Consider the following 23729-nt stretch of genomic DNA (forward strand, 5'->3'; position numbering starts at 1 on the left):
AGTTAACTACATATGACAGATATAACTACCTGCTTCCCTTATGAGGAAATGCCTCTGAAGAAACAAACTCGAGTAAGAGTGAAAATCACACACTGTAGATCTTGGGAAACTTGAGCTCTGCTAAGATCCTACGTGCCCAAGCAGTGAGTAAGCAGATGACAGTTCCTTGGGCATGTGGAGGATAGTACCAGATGGGGGAGTGCAAAGGAAATAGCACTTGGGCTATGTGCCAGGTGTTTTCACATACCTTAATTCAGAGGGGTAAGCAATAGCTTGTGCCCAAAAGCATTCATTCACAAAATGGTTTTCTCCAAAAGACCAAACATATGATGTTCAAATACACATCCTTAAAAAAAGCACATGCAAGAATAATTAGCCCCTGCAACTGTAGTCTGATAAATTATATAAAGGACACCAAGAAGCAATTGCTCTATCAATGAAAGAGAGAAAACAAAAAATTATGTTTTTCAACAGAGGCTACTCCTTGCTTCATAAAGCAAGCCAGAGTTGCCAAGAAGCACTGACTTAGAAGAGAGCTAATTCTCCCTTCTTTCTGCCTGAAAAATTGCCTAAGTTGTGACATTTCTAACTCAGTTATGCGTATCTATGAAGATGCCATTAAATAGGTAGATTTGAGTATTTCAAATAGATCTGGCAAGAAGCCATTTTTTGCTCAAAATTTTCCACCCGTTCACGCAATGCGCAGACTACGTGTCAGGGTTGAAAACAGGAAAAATCACTTGGCTTGGCACCAAGTTCTTCAGGGCGTTTCAGTTTCTGCCCCTTGGCCTGGGCAGACCAGAGAGAAGATGGATGCCTGGCATGCCAGGAGCTGTGATCAGAATACCTCTTGACACTCTCACCATGGAGGGTGGGTCCCAGAGAATGAACCAAAGAATTCTAAAACTGATCAGCTCTAAAAGATCCTGTCTCTTAGGAAATAACATTATTCTTATTCAATCAAGAAGTACTTTTTAAAGAAACGCTTCACCACTAACACTCTTAACAGTATAAGGGATGATATTGGGTGGAAAAAAACAATCATCAGTCATGCACTGAAGAGTAATTCATGAGTTGGACTCAATGTGAAGAAGTTTGGGGAATAATTAACCAATTAATTTTATTAACATCTTACAACTTATGTATACACATGAGTGATATATGATAAAAATCTATTTCTAAAGTCTGAGAGCTTTTCCAATAACGATAAAACATAAGAAAGCATGTACTTTTTTAACACCTTTATTGGAGTATAATTGTTTTGCAGTGGTGTGTTAGTTTCTGCTTTATAACAAAGTGAATCAGTTATACATATACATATGTTCCCATATCTCTTCCCTCTTGCGTCTCCCTGTCTCCCACCCTCCCTAACCCACCCCTCTAGGTGGTCACAAACCACCGAGCTGATCACCCTGTGCTATGCGGCTGCTTCTCACTAGCTATCTATTTTATGTTTGGTAGTGTATATATGTCCATGCCATTCTCTCACTTTGTCACAGCTTACCCTTCCCCCTCCCCATATCCTCAAGTCCATTCTCTAGTAGGTCTGTGTCTTTATTCCCATCTTGCCCCTAGGTTCTTTATGACCAGAAAGCATGTATTTAAATGACAGTGGATTTTTTTTCTTTCTTAGCTTATATAAAATAATGGTGCATCTTAAAATTGTGGCATCTTTGATAGATAAAATATGGTAAATATATAAACATGCGATATATGATCAAAGGTACCACTGAAGTAGAACCCAGAAATGCCAAATACTGTGATGATAAGAATTCCCTTCAACACTCAAGCATGTAAATTTGCGGCCTGTTAATAATTTCCAAAGTGGACTATAAATATGAAGTATACATTATTCCAAGCAGAAGTTAGGTTTAAATAAAAGTAAATTCAGGGCCTCCCTGGTGGCGCAGTGGTTGAGAGTCCGCCTGCCGATGCAGGGGATACGGGTTCGTGCCCCGGTCTGGGAGGATCCCATATGCCGCGGAGCGGCTGGGCCCGTGAGCCATGGCTGCTGAGCCTGCGCATCCGGAGCCTGTGCTCCGCAACGGGAGAGGCCACAACAGTGAGAGGCCCGCATACCACAAAAAAAAAAAAAAAAAAAAAAAAAAAGTAAATTCAAAGGAAATGCAGAAAAAAATATGACAAGTATACGAAAAATACTTTGGGTGCATTTAACCTCAGTTTAAGATTAATATATGAAAGTGAGACCATGTGCCCGGCGTCTCTCCATGGCATATTACTTGACTATCTGTTAGCAGAAGAATCATGGACTAGATGAACCACGGATGTGACCTATTATAGCCTAGCACAGATGTGACTTCTATATTCCAAATACTTTAGGTTCAAAGTATGAACAGCCATATTAAAATATAGGTTTTTTAGGGTAATTCCCTGGCGGTCCAGTGGTTAGGACTCCTCGCTTGTACTGAAGTGGGCACGGGTTCCATCCCTGGTCAGGGAACTAAGATCTCACATGCTGTGCAGTGCTGCCAAAACAAATTTAAAAATAAAAAATAAAATAAAATATAGGGGTTTTTTTGAATGAAATAAAGTAATCATGGTAGGGGCAGGGAGAGGAGTGTTCTTCAATCACTTAACCAGTAACCATTTCCACAGCAAACTAATCAGAGTTATATCAAATTTCAAAAGCCATCACCTCTCATGTGAATACAGGTTTGCTTCAAATCTGTTCCAAGCCTGATCTTCAGCTCACTTGTCCTTGGGGGAGGCCTGCCCTGAAAGTCTGACTCCTATCCCTGCCCAAACCATTTCAGGCTCTTCTCCACATGCTGTGTAGATTTCCTGCTGACTTCAAAGGCTGCGCTCCATGTGTGGTTACACACATACTGGAAAACTTTTTAAATGTTTGGCCTTTATTAGAACTTACACGCACCAAAGCTTTTAAGATAAGATCTAAAAGCAACTTTTCAAACCAGACCCCAAAAATACATTGTGAGTGTTTTGACAGACAATGATACCTACTTCTTAGGATCTATGTAACATCTCAGCCAATTGACCATGTATGCAGCCCTGCAAATAGTTACTGAACACTTACTGTGTGAAAGTTATAATATGGCATGCATAGGGACCTAAGGATGCAGGTAATGTGATGCATAGAAGCTTACAATGGGGCATATAAAATAATATTTGGAATATCCATAAGGCCTATTTAAAATATATAAGTGAGAGATACAAGGTACAAATTAGTGGTTACCAGTGCAGGGGCAGGAGGGGGCACGGCAGGCAACAGGGGTAGGGAAGTGAGAGGAACAAACTATTGGGTGTAAGATAGGCTCAAGGATCTATTATACAACACAGGGAATACAGCCAATATTTTGTAATAACTATAAATGGAAAGTAATCTTTAAAAACTGTAGAAACATTTTAAAATGAAAAATAAAAAATGCAAGTAAGGGCTTTAAAAAAACATGAAAGAAAGTAAAATCAATTTAAGCTAGGAAATTAGAAAGGCTTCATAGAGGAAACAGTATGTAAACTTCAATTCACTAATTCCTCTGAATACAATTGTGAGATCTTTGAGGGAAAGGGTAAGCATTCTATCTCTGAATCCACAATAGCTAGCACAATCCTTTGTTTATGGCAAAGACTCAGGAAAATTTTTATAAATTGAATTAAAATGGGAGGAATAGGAAGAGCAAACGCATTCTAGATTGAGGAAACAGTATGGGTAATGACACAAGGGAAAGAAATCTGCACAAGGAATGTTCCAGAGAATGGTACCTAGAGTGTGTGAGGAATGGAAGATTATGCTGGAAAGTAGTTGGTGACCAGATCATGGAAAGCTTTAAATGTCATGCCAAGGAGTTAGGATTTTATTATGTTGGAAAAAGGAGCTGATGATGATTAGAGTTGTGCTTTAAGAGAACTCTGGCAAGAGTATTTACAATGATTTAGACAGGGGTTGACACTAGAAGAACTGAGGCTATTAAACAAGCTATTGTAATAGAGCAGGCAAGAGGAAAATAAGTTCGGAACTGAGACAACAGCAACAGAAGTGGAAAAGCACCGAGAGAGTACAAAGGCACCCTGAAGTAGAAACCCCACATTTAGTTGGTGTGGGGGGTGGAGAGTTGAAGAAAATATGAAAGTTTTAAGGCTTGTTGATTAAGAGAAGAGAAGTCCATTAATACACATAAGAAATGAGCTATCTGGGGAAGAGGATGAATCTATTAGTGAAAGTATGAGCATTTAAGTTGAAATTTCAGCATGCATCCGCAATATGGGAATGGGATCCAGGCTCAAGGTTCCAAAGTCACCTGCCAAGCTGAACCCTGATAATGAATGAGATCCCAGAGGAAGGAAGCTACTACAGGTTGTTATAAAATATGAGAAATTGTTCTTGCCTGAGCTCTAGAGGAAACTCTGTGAATATGAATGCTTCTTCCTCCTTGCTGGTAATAAAACTAAGTGATCATATTTTGCTTTTGCCCCTGACTACCAGGCTGCTTACATGCGTTCAAGTCCACTATTATGACAATTTTTATGTTTGAAAATTTTCTATTCTCCATTCTTTGGTCTTACCGTAGTTACTTTTTTTTTTTGTCCTGCTTCTTCACTTCTAATCTTTATTGTTTCATTTTATGTGTCCAATATCTCTATAAATATTTGTTGAAAAAAATGAATGAATATAGGAAGCCACCTCAAATCCTCTGTGGAAAAACAGGATATAAATAAATCTAAATTTAAAATGGTTTTATTTGCATGGATGATAACTAACTTCTTATAAATTAAGGAAATGTTTCTCTCCAATTAAGAAAACTTGCTAGATTTTAAACATCTGTGTTTTAAAAGGGAAATTAAGGAATGATCAATTTCATTATAAAACAATTTAGCCTAGCAAAGATTCTCACTCTAAAAATCCAAGCTACATGCTGAGAAAAATTTTTCAAGCAAGAATTAGAAATTTTGGCAAGCAAAATTTAAAAATTAAAGCATCTCTAATATAGTAATGCAAAGTGTTAAGAAAACACTATTTACAAATATTCAATTTATATACCATTTTTTAGAGAGAGAAGATACTGAATAAACAAGCCACACAATGACAACTCAACGATAAATGCTGTACCCCATTCCAAATGGAGGTGTTTGTACATGTATATTATGTATATTAGCTGTGATCTCTTTGTGCTTTTCTTGGTTCCAGCCTAATAGAAAAGTCCCTTTTCCAAGCTCAGGGGCCTCCACTTAACACTATGTTTCCACGAGTCCTGTCTGTTCTATGGACAACTGGGAGTTTGTCGTCTCCCCTGGCAAGCCTTATCATAAGCTCTGTTAGCTCCTTTCAACCAGTTACCAGGTCCTGTCCTCCTCACTGGCACAACTCCTTAATACTCAAGCAGCTGGAGACCTTAACGGAAAATATGCAGGGTAGGTCCAAATATACCTATTTTCCTGCTACGCCAAATGTACTCCTCCATTCACCCATTCATGGGTCCAAACCAGGGAACCTACAAGTCATTCTGAAGAAACATTACCTTTTGGAAAAACAGCTTTCAGTTATAGGTCTTTCAAAATCTGTCTTAAATGTTATGCCAAAAAAATGCAGCATTTTAAATAAAGCAAATGTCCTTGTGATCCTTGCATGGAGATCATCTCTTGGGCATGTTTTGCTACATGTAACTCTTTGCTTAAGCACTATTTTTAAAGCTCATTTATTGAGGAGTCTATGTCCTATGTCCTAGACATTTAGACTTTTTAGACTTTGAAAATGAAGACTTTGCAAATGCAAACTTAGAAAGCCACAAAACTTCAAGAGCCCTTGGCTTTTTGTGCACACAACACTGCCTTTCTGGATAATTCTTCTGTATTCAAGGAGCTCATCATCAGTTCAACAGAGCTCTAAGAATCTCCAGTCTTTCAACATACATTTAGTGAATATCTTCTACCTGTGAGTTTAGTAAAGGCTTCCAAGAAGAGATGAGAGCTGTATCTTGAAAAGTAAGTCAAGTTAGGCAGGCAAAAGGGGACCCAAAGAGCTTTCCAGGTAGATAGGAATATATGTTAAGCTATGGAGACAGGAAAGGCCTTGATGCTTTTGCTAGGAGCTCTAAGTAGTTCAGCAGGACTGAACACCACGGTGAACGGGGAGGAGCAGCAGGAGAGGAGAATGGACAGAGGCAGATGGCACATCATGAGCGAAACAGTGTATCATGCCAAAAAGCTGGGTAACAGAGATTTTAACAGTAGAGTAACTTGACAAAACTTGCATTTTAGAAAATCCACTTGTTTTTGACTTATGAAAAGGACAATTTCATATACATTTTTAATATAGTTCTCTACTGAACTCACACTCCCATTTCCTCAGATATTCTTTGCCTACGTTTTCCCTTCTTTCTATTCCTCCCTCTCCTTCCCACTCTACCATCAGCTAATGCTGTCATCTTACCAAATTGGAACTTCCCTATCTTCCCCCTATCAACTCTATGCACCAACTTCTTTATCCTTTAGTTCCAATGGATGAGGTGCCCCTCCTCCTCTTGTAAAAGGCTTTCCACCACAGAACCCCCAGATTCCATCCCCCTGCGTTTTCCCAAGGCTTTCCTGACCCTCCCTCCTGTCTTTCTTCCCTGTATCATCTATGTCTTCTCCTGGATCATTCCCACGAGCAAACAAAAATGCTCTAATACAGGGGTACCCAACCGGGACCGCACAGCAGGAGGTGAGCAGCAGTGAGTGAGCGAAACTTCATCTGCCGCTCCCCATTGCTAGCATTACCGCCTGAACCATCCCCCCGCCACGCCCCCGGTCCATGGAAAAATTGTCTTCCATGAAACTGGTCCCTGCTGCCAAAAATGTTGGGGACCACTGCTCTAATATCTCCCATCAAATAAATGCACCCTCCCAGACCCTGTTCCAGCTTTTCCTCAGAAGAGTTGTCTACGCACTCTGTCCCCACTTACTTCCCATTCCCTTCTCAACTCACTCCAAGTTGAGATTCCTACCACTCCAATAAAACTGCTATTTTCTCTCAGTTCTAAACAGCCTCTTGATTTACCTGCTACATCTTTGGTCTCTCCTTGGCTCCCTTTGCAGGGTGCCTTTCTTCTGCTTTTCTTCTTTTTCCCCTCTTTCACATATCCTCTCCTGAAGTGATTTAATCTAATCCCTAAGGTTTTCTTTTAGTTGAGATATAATTCACGTACCATAAAATTCACCCTTTGGAAGTGTACAATTCAGTCATTTTTAACATATTCACAATATTGTACAACCATCAATGCTATCTAATCCCAGAACATTTTCATCACCCCCAAAAGAAACCCCATACCCACTAGCAGTCATTCTCCATTTCCATACCCTGCCTTAGCTCCTGGCAACCACTAATCTGCTTTCTGCCCCTATGGATTTGCCTATTCTGGACATTTCATATAAATGGAATATGATATGTGGTCTTTTGTGTCTGGCTGCTTTCACTTAGCATAATGTTTTCAAGGTTCATCCACATTGTAGCATGTATCAGTACTCTATTCCTTTTCATGGCTGAATAAAGTTTCATTTATGGATATATCACATTTTGTTTATCCATTCATCAACTGATGTGTATCTGGGCTATTTCTACCTTTTGGCTATTATGAATAATGTTGCTATAAACATTCATGTACAGGTTATTGTGTATACTAAGGTTTTCATTCTTGTCGGTGTAATGCATAGGAGTGGAATTACTGGATATTATAACTATATTTAACTTTTAAAGAAACTGAAAAATTGTTTTCCAAAGTGGCTTTACAATTTTACACTCCCATCAGAAATGTATGAGGAATCCAATTTCTCCATATCCTCATTGAAACTTGTTATTGTTCATCTTTTTCTTTAATCATACCCATCTTAGTGCATGTGAAGTGATATCTCATCATTGTTTTGATTTGCATTTCCCTAATAGCTAATGACACCGAGCGTCTTTTCATGTGCTTATTGGTAACTTGTATATTCACTGGAGAAATACCTACTCAAATCCTTTGCCCATTGTTAAATTGGGTTATTTGTCTTTTCATTAAGTTATAAGAGTTCCTTATATATTCTGGATACTAGTCCTTTATCAGATACATGCTTTGCAAAAAAAAAAAAAAAAAAAAAAAGTCTCCCATTCTCTGGGTTATCTTTTCATGTTCTTAGTAGTGTCCTTCAAAGCACAATAGTTTTTAATTGTGATGAAGTCCAAGTTATTATTATTTTTTTTTTGGTCACTCGTACTTCCAGTGTCATAGCTAAGAAACCACTGCCGAATCTAAAGTCATCAAGATTTACACTTGTGTATTGCTCTAAAACTCTAAGAGTTTTATTGTTTTAGCTTTTGCATTTAGGTCTTCAATACATTTTTAGTTAGTTTTTGTATATGGTTTGAGATAGCGTTCCAAATTCTTTTGCATGTGTGTATCCTGTTGCCCCAGCACCATTTGTTAAAAAGGCTACTCTTCCCACCCTGCACTGAATTGTCTTGGCATTCTTGTCGGAAATCAATTGACCATAAATGTAATAGTTTATTCCCAGACTCTCAATTCTATTCCATTGGTCTATGTCTATCCTTATGCCAGTACTATACTGTTTTGATTACTGCAGTTTTGTAGTAAGTTCTAGAATTGGAAAGTGTGGGTCCTCCAACTTTGTTGTTTTTGTTCTTCCAAGATTATAATACCATTCTTATAAAGGGGTCCACATGAAAAAGGCAAAGAAATGTGAAACACATGGTGAATGTGTGTAGGGCATGAATCACAGTTCAGTCAAAGCACAACAGATAACCTGGAGAAGCTGGGCCATTCAGGGCCATTTATGCCATGCCAAGAAGCTTAAATTTTATGCTATTGGCATTAAGAGCTGAAAAGTTTTCACCAAGATAGTGACACCATTTAATTTTAATTTCATATCTATCATGCCATGACTGTGTGGAAGTTAGATTGAAGGGTTACAGATGGGGAAGGCATTAAGTATATTGCTATAGTCCAGAAGATGAATGATGATAACTTGAACTCAGTCAATGGTTGTAGGAATTAAGCATCACTGGTAGCAGGAATTAAGCATACATAGGTGATTAACTTCAGAAATACTTAGAAAGTAAATTAAGCTATTTGGAGATCATCAGTGACCTTGGCAAGGGCAGTTTCAGTGTACTGATGGGAAATGAAGACATATTTCATTCCTTATCCACAGCTGCAGAAATAATAGGAACTGTGAAAGTAGTGATTAGTAGCTCCCAAATCTGGCTGCTTATCAGAAGCACCAGAAGAGCTTTTGGAAAAACACTGATTACTCTGGTTTAACTCCAGACCCACTGAGTCATTCTCCATGAGTAGAGCCCAAGAACCCATATTTTGACAAGTTCCTCAGGTAAATCATACACACACACATATCTATATACTTGCTTTGGGAAATGTTGAGATGGACCATTCTTTCACGTATTAATTATCCCTTGTAATTCAAATCTACTTGGTTCCTGGGTTCAGAGAACAAGAGTTCAGATAGTAAAAGTTGGAAAGATAGTGAGGGAAGGAAAGAGCTAAGCTAACACAGCTGAAGAGGGCAGATGTTAAAACAGAAGAGTCATAAGTAGATTTATATCATTAAAAAAATGGAAGGGAATTACATCTAATATCTTATAATAACCTATAATGGAATATAACCTGAAAAAAAAGAATCACTATGCTGTACACCTGAAACTAATGCAACACTGTAAATCAACTATACTTTAATTTAAAAAATTTTTAAATAAGTAAAAATAGTAGAGAAGTACAGGTGAGAGAAAGGATAACTCAAAAACTAAGGTACATGGGCTATAAGTATTAGTTTATCAAGCTAAGAGCATTATTTCAAACACAGTTAATATTATCTCATAAGTGTCAAATAGAAGTATTTCTAAAAGCCATGATCTTTATGCCCAGTACCAACCCATCTTAAGTCGGGTCAACAGTTTTCTTAGTGAAAATTCAATAAAAATTAAGTACATAAACAGAATTGTGCAAGATACTATGGGGAATACCAGTAAGGAGTTTGCAGTCTGCCTCAGGGACCACAAACTACAATAAGTCAGTCAGGAACCTTGAAGAGCTAAACAGCACGGAACTAAACTTAGGGAACCATCCCTAAGTCATCGAGAGGTCAGAAAAGGCTGCAATCTGTGACTTTTGGCCCCATCTCAACTTATCAAATTCTTATACTTTCCTGGCTCATCTCAAACCCTACCTCTTTGATGAAATCTTTCCTGGACTCTCCAAAGAGATGTGATATTTTCCTTTAACCATTCAGACCACTCTGTACCTCTAAAGACACCCAAATTCTATCTAAACTTCTATTTCCAATAATAATCACAAACACTTAACTGTTGCTATGCGATAGCAAGAATCTTCAAAGTCAAGAACCTTCAGAGGCTCCACCTGCCTCCTTCTACACCATGCCAAGAAGCCAGTGAGTCTTTAATCCCCAGCCTCTATCCTTCTGGTGATGGAATACTTACTGCTTCACAGGCAATTCATTCCATTTCTTAACCGTTCTGTTGAGCAGTCTCCCTTGCGTTAAGTTTAAATCTGCCTGCCTATAACTTTCACCCATTTGTTCTAATTCAGTCTTCCAGGGACATACAGAGCCAATCTCCAGTTAACAGCTCCTCAGATATTTGGAGATATCATCCTGACCCAGCCAACTACTTTCTAACAAATGCCTTGCATAAAAATTGTTAGCCTGGTTACCCTGATAACAACAGCATGGTGCATATCAATCCTGTACCCTTCTGGGTTACCAAGTTCTTTGAAGGAGCTGTTATATACATAGAGCCTCACACAGTTTCTGGCATGGAGTGGACTCTCAAAATATGACTGTAAATGACTCAGTGAGTGAACAAATCCACCTGCTATTAGAATTTTCAAACGTATCCTTTCACAACTGGTTTAATCATCTACCTACAACCAAACAAGTTTATTAAACACTCTCTGCTCTCAAAAATCAAATAAATGTAATATAAAGAAAATATAAACTCAGAAATAATTTGTCAGATACGCAGGTTAAATGAAACATCTTAATAAATAAGAAACCTCAGTGAGAGAAAGACAATTTTTACTATTTCTACTATACGCACTCTTGAAATGTCTGAGTTTTTATCACATATACATATTCCTTTTTCAATTAAAAGACAGTCAATTTAACAAAATAAAAATATTAAAATTATCTTCATTTTAACTCACCTAGAGAAATAGTATAGTATAGTGTGAATTTTGCCTTCCATAATACATCCTACCATTGAAACATAGAATTAAATAAATGACTAGAGGTAACATTGATCTAGTCCAGAGGCATTCAACAATTCTGAGGACAACCATAGTAAGAAATACATTTTATATTGCTGCATGGTAAACATATACAAATATACAACTAATGCAAAAGGTTCACCATACAGTGCTTATCATCACTACCTGGAAGGTACTCTGATACTTTTTTAAGGCTGTTGCAACCCACTAAATTGATATCACATCCCACTAGTAGGTCACACCCACAGTTTGAAAACCTCGGATCCAGTCCAACATCCACCCCATCCTCAACCAATTTATTGATGAAGAACGTATGCTTCAGCTTGGATAAATGTATAGAATCACGTAGTTAGTTCATTCATTTAGCTCCTGCTATATGCCAGCATTGTGTTATGGAAAATGACCAATGAAACACAGCTCCTGACTTCATGGAAGCTGCAAACACTTGGACAGAGAGACAAGGCAACCAATTGTACAGTAAGATCCCTGTGCAGTGAAGTATGAACGAGGACCACTGAAGAGGGGCTCTAAATCAGACAGGGAGAGCTGCGGAAGACCAGTGGGGTGACAGTAAAGACCAGACTAATCCTAGCTCTCCTTGCTTTCTGCCATGTTGCCTCAGCTTATCTGCGGTATTTCTTTAACAAACATCCAGGGAACACCTACGGTGGGTGTAAATCAAATCCACCTCAAACTAGATAACTCACAAATACTCCTAACTCCCTCAGCAGTAAGATTCCACTGTGTTCTTTCTTCAAATCTTTTCTCCTCCTTTAAATATATGAAAAGAATGGACCTCAATTTTATTAACTAGGTAACAGAAACAGACACACATACACACAAAGCTCTAAGCCTCCTCTGGAAAACCCAAAGCTATTCTTACACAAAGCTTCTGAGGCATACCTAGCAACACAAAGATAATGTAATACCAAATGGAATTAGTTAACTAGCTCAGAGCTAAAACTGGAGGTTAACAGTTGTGGAAATGTCAGTCAAGTCAGGATATGAAACTTTCCATTGAAAATAGAGTCACTGGGTATTAGTTCAACACCTACTGCAAGAATTTTGATACTTCTCTAAGGTCTAATAGCACCAGACACTATTATTTTTCTATCTTACCTCCTGATCCCTTGTCTGTAGATCATTTCTGTTCCTTGGCCTTAGCTCATATTCTTGCTAAGTCGTCCTGCTTCTCCAATCAGACTCTCTCAGTTGTTTTTCCCACTTCTACCTCCATCTTTGCCTACAACTTCACCTAACATTTCCAAAAGATAAAGATATGCTAAGAATGGTTTATTCCATATCACAGAATCAAATACTTTGCTTAAAATTCATTCTCTAGGAGAACATATGAAAATAATTTCAGCAAAATCCATTTTAATTCTATTATCTCTATGTTATTAACTCTACTATGTTCATTATCTCTGGTGTTTGCCATTTAAATCCTAGCATGTCACTTAACTTTTTCTAGTTCAATCTTCCACATTTCTAAGTTGAAGTTAATAAAACATGCCTTTACTATGCTCTCAGGGATATTGTTAGGATTAATAAAAGAATAAATGAAAAGTACTTTGGAACTCTTGGAAGGGAAGAGTATACAAACGGGATTTATGTTGTATATATCTGTTTAAAGAAAAAAAAAAATACCCTGGGGTGATGCAAATTGTGGACAATGCTTTCTTTTAAAAAGGTCCAAATATACTTTAAGTTAGTCTGATCTAAAAGTTGGTATTTTGATGCAGCTGTGATTTTTCCCACATGCACAAAAAAGAGAATTTGCAAATACACATTACTATCTATTCTCTCCTAAATTTGCTTTTGTTTCAGAAAATGCCCAGTCTAGATAAAAGACTTAAATTGCTATCATTTATTGATTGCATTATCATAGACCAGGCACATTACACAGTACTATCTATCCTCTCTCCTAAATTTACTGTTATTTTTAAAATAGTTAGAAAACGTCCATTCCAGATAAAAGACTAAAGCTAATAACGATTAAATGGGTTCTGGTAGCAATTCCAACATGGGGAGGTGGTTTTTTCCACACCGACAATAAGCAGTACTCCGGACACCAGCTGGGTATCCTACAATTCAACTCAATTCTGACACTATCTACCTGGAGAAAGCATCAGATTTCACAGGTTGACAGCTCAGTTCCACAAGACCGCCCTCTCCTGCAACTTCAGACACCAATCACAAGCCCAGGTTGTTAGCTGTGTTTCTAACCCACCAGCTACAGGTTGGATGTTCCCATGACCTCCTCTATTCAGTCAACTTGCTAGAGCGGTTCAGAGAACTCAGAGAAGCATTTTACTTATTGTACTACTGGTTTATTATAAAAAGATATATATATATATCAGGAACAGCCATATGGAAGAGACATACAGGACAAGGTATGGGGAAAGGGTGAGGAGCTTCCAAACCTTCTACAGGTACACCACTCTCCCCAAATCTCCACGTGTTTGCCAACCCAGAAGCTCTCTGAACCCTGTCCTTTTGGGGTTTTTTTTTAATGAAGGCTTCATTACAGTTATGCTTGATTAAATCATTAGCCACTGGCAACTGATTCAACTTGAAGCCCCACTCCGTTCCCTAGAGGTTGGGGGTGGGGGATGGGACAAAGTTCCAACCCTCTAATCACATGGTTAGTTCCACTGGCAACCGGCCCTCATCCTTGGGTGCTTTCCAAAAGTCACCTCATTAACCTAACAAAAGACACCCTTATCACCTTCAACACTTCGGAAATTCCAAGGGTTTTGGGAGCTGTGAGCCAGGAACTGTGAACGAAGACCAAATATATTTGAGAATTATCATGTGAATGACATGTCATGTGAATGACAAAATATATATTTTTCTTATAAATCACAATATCGCAGCAATCATTTATTAAATGCTTATTATGGGGCCATACGCTTTACATCATCTTACCTGGAACTCACACGCACATAAAACAATGAAGTCTGTATTATTGTCCCTATAATGCAAATGAGGAAATTAAGTCTCAGTGAAGTTCAATGCCTTGCTGAGGAGCCATGTGTGTATCCAGTATAGAGTCAGCGGTGGGACCGACACACCTACCAGCAAAGCCGGCACTCCATCACCAGAATATGATGACTCCTTTTCAAATATTGGCTTTTTGAGGATCTAAGAAAACAAATATCTTAAGTAAGATTAGGTACCCATCAAATTACTTATTTAAATGAGTCTTTTCAATTTCAAGCCAAGGAAATGATAGACAATGAGGTCCTTCAGAAGCCCTACTAACTTCTAATAGGTGTGTATGTGTTATTCCCGGGGATATCATGACCTTGAAGCTCCGGGAAATGAAAATAAGACACTGTCACAAAGAAGCACTGAGACACACACACTTTAAACTCCTGAAAATAGAGAATCTTCAGTAGGGATGTTAGAAGAAAAACAAAACCTAAAGCAATCTGTATCATTCATAAAATTCATGGACCAAATAAGTCAACCTTTTCCTCAACAATTATCTTGCCTTTCTTATTAACATTAAGAATTTAACGCAACATTAATGCTTGTTGAAACTGTTAAAATAATTTCTATGACATTGATGGGCCTCACCCAAAGAATACAAACACAAAAAAAGAATATGAAACAGGCAAACTGAAAGGTAAGGATTTGCTACCCAAATATATATCTTATTTATTATTTCTTTTAAAGCATGCTCACTTGTTTTGTTTTTTATAAATTTATTTATTTATTTTTATTTTTGGCTGTGTTGGGTCTTCGTTGCTGCACGTGGGCTTTCTCTAGTTGCGGCAAGCAGGGGCTACTCTTCATTGCAGTGCGTGGGCTTCTCATTGTGGTGGCTTCTCTTGTTGCAGAGCATGGGCTCTAGGCACGCGGGCTTCAGTAGTTGTGGCACATGGGCTCAGCAGTTGTGGCTCACGGGCTCTAGAGCGCAGGTTCAGTAGCTGTGGCACATGGGCTTAGTTGCTCCGTGGCATGTGGGATCTTCCCGGACCAGGGCTCAAACCCGTGTCCCCTACGTTGGCAGGCGGATTCTTAACCACTGCGCCACCAGGGAAGCCCCATATATATATTTTAATTTACAAAAAATCTCACGTATTTCTTTAAATAGTAACCTTTCCATTTATATTACTTATTCATACACAACTTTTCAGAAGCCTTCCTCGGTTTAAGCAAGGTCAATCAGTGACCAACCCAGGCACAACTTTCTAGATATGCCCACCTGGTGTGAAAATATTAATGTGTGAAAACATCCACTATTTCATGTAGTCTTTTCCTGGGCCCATCTGTTTCCTAAAACTTACAATTTACTCTAGAATATATTATCTCAGACAAATTACCTGGTCTAAGCCTGAGAAAAATCCTGTTCCCTGTCTCTTTACCCTATTGTGTATGGGGGGAAAAAAATCATTGCTGGTCTACCATCAAGAAAAGTAATGGAGGGGAGTATCAAGGAGGAGGAAAGAGTGGTCCAATGGAAGGGAATGGGAAAAGGAGGTGGAGAGGATGAGAGGGAGGCACTTTAAAACAATAAGAGGAGAAAGAGAAAATGATGAACTGCCATGGGGCTCCCAGTTCTGAACACCAAGTTCCAAACTCAACTGTGATTCTATTTCTGACCTTGGGCCAATCTCTTGTTTCTCTGCATCCTAATGTAGCTCCGAGAAGTGACGAAAATTAAACTAGGAGAAAGTTTTTTTTTTTTTTTTTTTTTTTTTTACAGAACCTAGTGAAAAGCCAGTCCTCACTACTGATTTTTAAAAAGCTAAGCCAGCTATGACCAAAAAAACCAAAATTGCCAACCTGGTATTAATAAACCTTCTAATTTTCTGGAACAGTGTTTAATTCAATAATAAAAATCATTTAGTATCAACCTTCCCTTTGCCTTTACCCTCCTTTCTTTCTAAATACATTCTATTCTCAGGTTTGCCTTTAGAACATTTTCCCTGACATTTTGTCTTCCACTTGCTCTACTACTTTAACTAAATGCCTTATTCTTAAAGAATAGAATTCCATCTCTTTAAGTATTAGTGCCTTAAAGATCCTTAGTGAGTCTGATCTATCCCACCTATCTCAATGCATCCAGTTATATTTTTAATCTCTCCAACCTCTTTTCTTTCCTGCTACTCTTCTCTCAGGCCCTCTCCAACATAGTGTTCTTTGTGATTAAGTGACAGTCTAAATTCAATGCCTTGTTGTCAAGTCAGACACTGAGACACAGATCACCACCTCCCTGCTTTGACATCGATACTTCAGTACATGCAGCCTTGAGCTAAAATGATACCGACTGCCAAATGACACTGAAATCTCAAATACTGTCTGCTTTCCACTATATCACAAATTCATTTTCAGAATTGTAGTTTTTCAGAGTTGTTTTCTTTTTCACAAAAATAAAGTGACATAGTATAAATTATTTTGTCCCATTTAGTTTGCATTATACCCAACTGCCTTCATTTTACAAACTCTTTGAAAGTTGTGGTCTCATAGCTTATGCTGTCGGTTCTCTTTTTATATATATATATCAGCTCCTATACATTTATACTTCCTTCTACATTCTTACCCAGTATACTTAGAACTCAGCAATATATGCTCATTGACTTTCCTTGCCCACATTTCTCAAGAGTATCAATAGGAGTCATATCCAAGGCTAAATCCCAGCTTGGCACTTGCTAGCCATGTGACCTTGTACAAATTATTTGTCTCTCTAACCCTGAGTTTCCTCCCTTATTAACATGGGGATGTGAAAACAAGCTACAGAAGGCACGGAATGTGTATAACAGAATCCATGCCTGCAACCAAGTAAGGCGAAGCAAATATTGGCCTCCTTCTTCCGTCCACTTTATAAAAATGTGTTTACTATAACATAATCCTTTAGAATTTTTAAATGAATGCTGACTGTGAGAAAAAGCAAAGCAGACTTAGAGATAGGCAAAACTTTGGCCATACAGAAAATGAACTGTTCTATACAGTACATTAACTCAAGAGTTCTCTTGACTTGGCTCTGGTGCAAGAGGAAAAAAAACATCTATTTCCTTTAGCTTCTTGCAGTCCTCAAAATTAATCATAATAAGTAAAACAGCATAATTTAACTGTACTTATTAGCCCTAGCACCAAGTACTTACTACCTAAGACAAACACTAATATACTAAATGTATGTCCCACTGGTAGAGAACCCAATAGCCTACCTTCTAGAACAGCTAACTACTAAGTTTCCATTCCTCCAAAGTTTTGGATGACGCCTGCCCAACTTCATTCTTAAAGGAGTAATGGAGTGCATTTTTTTGATATCTATTAATCATAAGTAAATTTCAAAACAGAGATATCCTATGAAGTCCAGTTCACCTAGGTATATTGCTTCTAACGAATTATTGATAATTAAGTTGACTGTTATAATTAAATCCTACCAACTGAATTTATGATAACCTAAAAGTATATTACATAGTGTGAATTCGGCAAAAATACCTTTGTAATTTCAGGTTTTAGCAATTCATTGTTGGATGAAACAAAGTTTATGTTTCTGACACTTCAGTTAAATAGACCCTTGAGAACCATGAAGTATGATTTTCAACAATGATCACATTTTAATTGTTAGCACCCATTTATCTAATAACTTTAATACTTGGAAGCCATTTGTTGAAAAATAGTCACTAATTCAGATGCTTTGATATTTTTAAAAATCTTTTCCCTCAATACAAACCTATTTCTGAATTAAGAAGTTTACTAATATGCATGCTCTGTGCCTAATCTTATTTGCAATTAGAGAACTCTTACCTCCCCAATTTTTAATACTCTCTTGAAATCAAAGGATTTAAGAATAAATTAGTATCTATCAGGGGCTTCCCTGGTAGCGTAGTGGTTAAGAATCCGCCTGCTAATGCAGGGAACACAGGTTCGAGCCCTGGTCTGGGAAGATCCCACATGCCACCGAGCAACTAGGCCCGTGAGCCACAGCTACTGAGCCTGCGCATCTGGAGCCTGTGCTCCGCAACAAGAGAGGCCGCGATAGTGAGAGGCCCGCGCACCGCGATGAAGAGTGGCCCCGGCTCGCCGCAACTAGAGAAAGCCCTCACACAGAAACGAAGACACAACACAGCAAAAATAAATAAATAAATAAATAAAAGCCTACAGAAGTGGTTATTCTTTAAAAAAAAAAAAAAAAATTAGTATCTATCTAAGACATATAAATGACTTTGGATTTTTGAAAAATTATCTGGTCACGTCCATTCAACAACAGCATCAAATGGCTCACTTTTAAGGTTCTCCTGTGAAACAACTCTAATTTGATAATCAACATACCCATCTCTAGAAACCTCACAACTAAATAAATAAATCTTATATGACATTTCCACATTGAAATGTACTCCCCTCAACATAGTCACTTTATCCTTTATTTGATCCCCATTAGTCAAAAAACCTATTCTACCTGTGCAAAATTGAAAGTCTATTTACCATTTAGGCTAGAAGAAAATAATGTGAATCCTCTGCCTATATAGTAAGCATTGAAGAACTAATGTTTCTAACAAGTATGTCATTAAAAAACATTTACACCTTAGCAACTAGTAGTACAGTTTTCACTTAACACCTCTATAAACAAGTTATATTCCCTATCAACACATACTTAAATAAATAGCCCAATTATATCCTAGAGCTCCCTTCAAGAATGTCTAAATATAGGTAAAGAAAAAAACTTATCTTTTAACTAATGTTGTTTCTGCCTAAGGGGTTGCCTCATATCCTCCGTGAAATGAGGCAAGATAGACATACATAAATAAATATGACTGAAATTATTAACATAGCAGTTTCTTATTATTTTAGGTGGTGATTTTAAGTGTGATCAAAGAAAGAAGTTAAAAGTATTTATCAGAGGAACTGGTAAATCTCAATACGGAGGGGGTTTAATACAGCACAGAGGTTTTAGAGCACAAGTACAGAGCCCAGATACCTCAAGTTGAATCCTAGCTCCACTGTTTTTATGTTAAATTTGCCTTCAGCAAGTTACTCAAAGTCTCTAAATCTCAATTTCCTCCTCTATAAAACAGAACTCTTAAGAGTACCCTCCTCAGGCTTCCCTGGTGGCGCAGTGGTTGAGAGTCCGCCTGCCGATGCAGGGGACACGGTTCGTGCCCCGGTCCGGGAAGATCCCACATGCCGCAGAGCGGCTGGGCCCGTGGGCCATGGCCGCTGAGCCTGCGCGTCCGGAGCCTGTGCTCCGCAGCGGGAGAGGCCACAACAGTGAGAGGCCCACGTACCGCAAAAAAAAAAAAAAAAAAAAAAGAGAGAGTACCCTCCTCTTCAGGGGTTTATGAGGATTCAATGAAATTACCCATGTAAAAGCACCTAGAATAGTACCTGATGCATAACAAGCACTCCATAAATGTTGACCATTATCATCATCAACATCTCACTGCACTGTTAAAAAAATAAAGGGGGGGTGTGTAAAAGTAGTTGAATAAATTCTTCTGTGCACAAACCAGACCAATGGGCAGACCCCAAGCCATCTAGTGAACCCCTATATTCAGACAATGAGTCTCAGCTTCTATTCATTAGACCTTAAGCTGCCTCTCACTGAGAGCATTATATCTCATCTGAACACCCAAAAGAACAATCTGGTTACTCACACTATATTACATTAATATGTAAATTCATCACTTCAGCAAGAAAAATCACAAACAAGTAGTTCATTCATGATTCATTATATTCATAATAACCTCAAACTTGTCACCCCAAAATTGGATTTTAGAGCTACAGTTAAATGAAGTAACACATTCACATCCAAATTCACTCAGTGGTATCAAAAAAATCAATATAAACAAACAAACTGAGAGGAGAAGAGATGTTTAGTCTACTAAACATGGAATGTTAAATATTAAGGAGAAATGATCATTATTTTGAAGACCAGCTTAAATGATGAGCAAATGCTTAATTTACACAAGTAATGACCCCTTGTTTTACGACTGCGTTCAATAACTGCACAGAGGTCAGTCTTAAAATGAAAACAGCTACATGTAAAAGAGGAAAGTTTCATTCTTAAAGAAAAGAACCTTATCTTTATTGGAAAATTTCTGGATAATAAAGATAAAAGGTTATAGTAGAATACGAGTAGTTTTTTCCACCTAGGATGAATCTCCTAACAAAATAGAGAATTCCTTTTTCCCTAAGGTTGGTTTATAATCAGAAATTAGATTCCTCAATAATTCAATGACCGAAACCTTTATTAAAGTCAAATGACCTTTTAAATTAATTTTCTCGTAATATATAAGCTCTGCTGGCAGGTGTCATCTCTACAGATAATAAAGCATTGCTATATTTACTAAATGAGTTTTTCCCTTTATGTCCATCCTTTTCTTTGACTTGACATTCTTACAGTAATTAATTATTGGTAAAGCTTTAAAAAGTATAATAAATTACTAATGTATTCTGGTAAATGACGTCCCTGTTTTTCATTCTATCATAAAAAATGTTCAAGCTACAATATTTTACTCTTCCAAATTTTTAAAAATTCTCATTTGAAAAGAGGATAGCTAATGAGGAAAAATGTTTACAATTTTATTACAGCATTAATGAATATATTCAGGATTTGAAAATCTGAAGAACAGAATTAAGATACATACATAAAATTGACATTAGGTTCAAAAGCATTTATAAAACAGACTCATCCAACTAAATATATGAAAGATGCATAAAATATGGTCACTGCATTTGAATTACTTACAATTTTAATCTTTAAGTATTTGTTTAAAAAACAAAAGTAGCTAAATGACAAGTAAGGCATACTGTTAAATGCTCTGGAGTTTGAAAACCCAAAAGTACGTTGTCATCAAACCTCACCTTCCCTATAGATACCACTTTAAATTTAGTGAATTTCATTGGCAATAAAGAGAGTAAAACCCTTAAGTATGTGACTGTTCTGTGTACATGTTTTAAATCACATATTCATCCATCACTTCACCATAAGCCTATGATGACGTAGGCAAAATGCTTTACCATCACTTTTCTCATCACTCAAATTAATGATAAAACCAAGCAAAGTGATTAAGTGACTTAGTCAAAGATACCAACCAACTGTCAGCAATTTTACTTTTTTTTAAGTTGGGTTTCTTAGCTTTCTAGTTCAACAGAAAAACAAAAAACAAAAACCCTAAGAGTATCACCTGAGAGAGAGCATCATCTGAGAGAAAAGAATATACACTTTATGGATACTAGCATTCCCAAAGGAGATATGGGAATATCTAAATTTTACACATCACCAAACACTAACAAAAAAAGAAGAAAAAAAAACCCCAAAAAAACAGGAACTTTCTGAATCCCAAATAAAAAGAGTAAAGTACAATCTCTGTATTGTACCCTCTCTGGCCCACTGTCTCGGCTGTTGTACATTTCTACCTGGTTTACTGCTAGGAAACAGATTTCGGCTTTCATAATGCTTTCTAATGGGCTTTTCTTAGCAAATGTCTACACTGCTCAGGCAAGGCCGTTAAGGTAACTTAATCTCTCATGAATTGCTCAATGGAAAAAATGCTGATTCCCAATTTAAAAATTAATTCTTTAGCTTTTTCTGAATTAAGAGTAACTACGAAACCCGTAACTATAATTTAGATTCAGCGTGTCAACTTGAAGGCTGGCAGGACAAATAAAAGCTTAGGGAACCGAAGATGATGCTGGGGGAGGGGGCGCAGAGAGAGTGCGAGAAAGATGCTCGTCCCTTCCGAGATGATGCAGGAATGACATGGCACCTGGACAACACAAGTCCACGTCCACCCCCCCTCAGAGTCTGTGCCTCGGTTTCTCTGACATATGCCTGGATTTGTGAATAGGTGCACACGCGAACACACCACCTTTTATTCTTCGACTTCTAGAGAGGAGAATGGTGGGGAAGCATCGCGGGTTAAAGCCTCACCACAACAAACGATTTCTTTCTCCTCGCACCCCGCCTCCCCTGCTAGGGGCAGGCGACGACTGTCTCGAACAGTAGACAGCTGACAGGAGCCGAGAATCAGGGCGAGAAGGAAAGCATCTCCAAGGGGGGGAGGGGCGGAGAAATAAACCCCACAGCCTTACCGAGAGCCTCCGGGAGGCTGACTAGAAAAGGAGGAGGATATTGAGCTGGGAAAACAGAGAGGGGGACTGCGAAGCTCCCGGGCGCGCGACGCACCCAGGCTGCGCGGGGCTGGCGCACATCGGGCGGGGGAAGTCGATCCCGGGGCGGACCCCCTCCCCCGACTCCCAGACCGGAGGACCAGGAGGAAATAGCTTTGTATAGCAGGATGAAAGGCAGACAGGAGAACCGCCAGGCGGGGAGGCACAGAGGATGCCCGGAGCCGGGACGACCCCGCCCGCCTCACAGACACCTCCGCTCTTCCCTCCGTTCCGCCGCAGCCCCTGGTCCAGCCTCGCGCTCTCGAACGGCCCGGAGTGGGGTCGCCCCCACCCCCACCGCCCCACCCCCGCGCCCTGCACGCTCACCTGCCCACGAAGTTCTCGAGCACCGAGCTCTTGCCGGCGCTCTGGCCGCCCACCACGGCGATCTGAGGCAGCTCCAGCAGACAGCTCTGTCCCAGCGAAGAGAAGGCATCCTGCAGACGGTTCACCAGAGGGATCAGCTCCTCCATCTCCCGGTTCCCCATTGTGCCTGCGCCGCCGGCTGCCCGCTAGACACTGCTAGTCTGCGACGTTGCGGGGAGCCGGGGCCACGCAGCCCTCGCCGCCGCTGCCGCGCTCAGTTCAGTCAGCCGGGTCCAGCCAGACGTCGGATCCCGCCACCGTCCGGCCTCTAGTGCGCTCCTGACAGCAAGGGCGCCAAAGCGCGCCTGCGCAGGCGCGCGGGGGCGTGGCCTGGCCCGCGACCGCCCCGCCCGCGGCGCGCTGGGCGTCCGCTTTGCCCTAGTATTCCCAGTCAGACATCCCGGCGCGGTGCGCACGCACTGCCTCCCAGCTGCGGCCAGATGCCACCGCCTCTGTCGTCTGATTTCAAGGCTCAGGAGCAGGGTTACAGCACTTGATCAGGGAATGGCATAAAATCAGCAGCAGCCAGCGGCACTGTTCCCTTTCAGTAGCTACAAAGCCAAAGTCCAGTGGAAAGCCCTACCACCAGTAACAAGTCAGCACTGTCGCCAGCGGCAGCACCTCGGCTGCCTCCACCAGTGCACCGCCTCCAGAGTGCACCTCCCAGAAGGAAATTTCTCGTTCTCACGCCCCACTCCAGAACCCTGGCTCTTCCTGGGGTAGCCGGCCTTTTGGAGTCTAAATTCTTCAATCTGACATCCATTTCAGGCCCTGCGTAGTCTGACCCTACTTAATCGTTCAACTTTAACGGCTTGGTCCTCCCGGCCCCATCTAAGGAAAAGCGGAGTCCGTCGTGCTTACCCCGCACCACTCCTCCTCTTCAATCTACCAAGCTCATTCTGCCCTTTGCGACCCCTCATGCCATTTCTCCTCTGATCTCCTTCTATAGGCTCTATCCATAACCATGCACTCTGCACCCATTAAGTT

General features: G+C 39.4%; 1 protein-coding gene across 6 annotated transcripts in view; it reads right to left on the reverse strand.

Annotated features, from left to right (window-relative positions):
• The window catches only part of DNM3 (dynamin 3), a gene marked incomplete at both ends in the record, with an annotated part of 593219 nt that extends 570355 nt beyond the window's left edge, over positions 1–22864 (reverse strand). For all 6 annotated transcript variants that reach the window (XM_079696529.1, XM_079696527.1, XM_079696525.1 and 3 more), the window contains one exon: positions 22704–22864. In XM_079696529.1, the coding sequence (XP_079552655.1) occupies positions 22704–22864 (161 nt within the window). The remainder of the gene's footprint in view (positions 1–22703) is intronic.
• Positions 22865–23729: the final 865 nt, after the last annotated feature.

This window comes from Hyperoodon ampullatus, assembly GCF_949752795.1.
Source record: "Hyperoodon ampullatus genome assembly, chromosome: 2".
NCBI classification, from domain to species: domain Eukaryota; kingdom Metazoa; phylum Chordata; class Mammalia; order Artiodactyla; family Ziphiidae; genus Hyperoodon; species Hyperoodon ampullatus.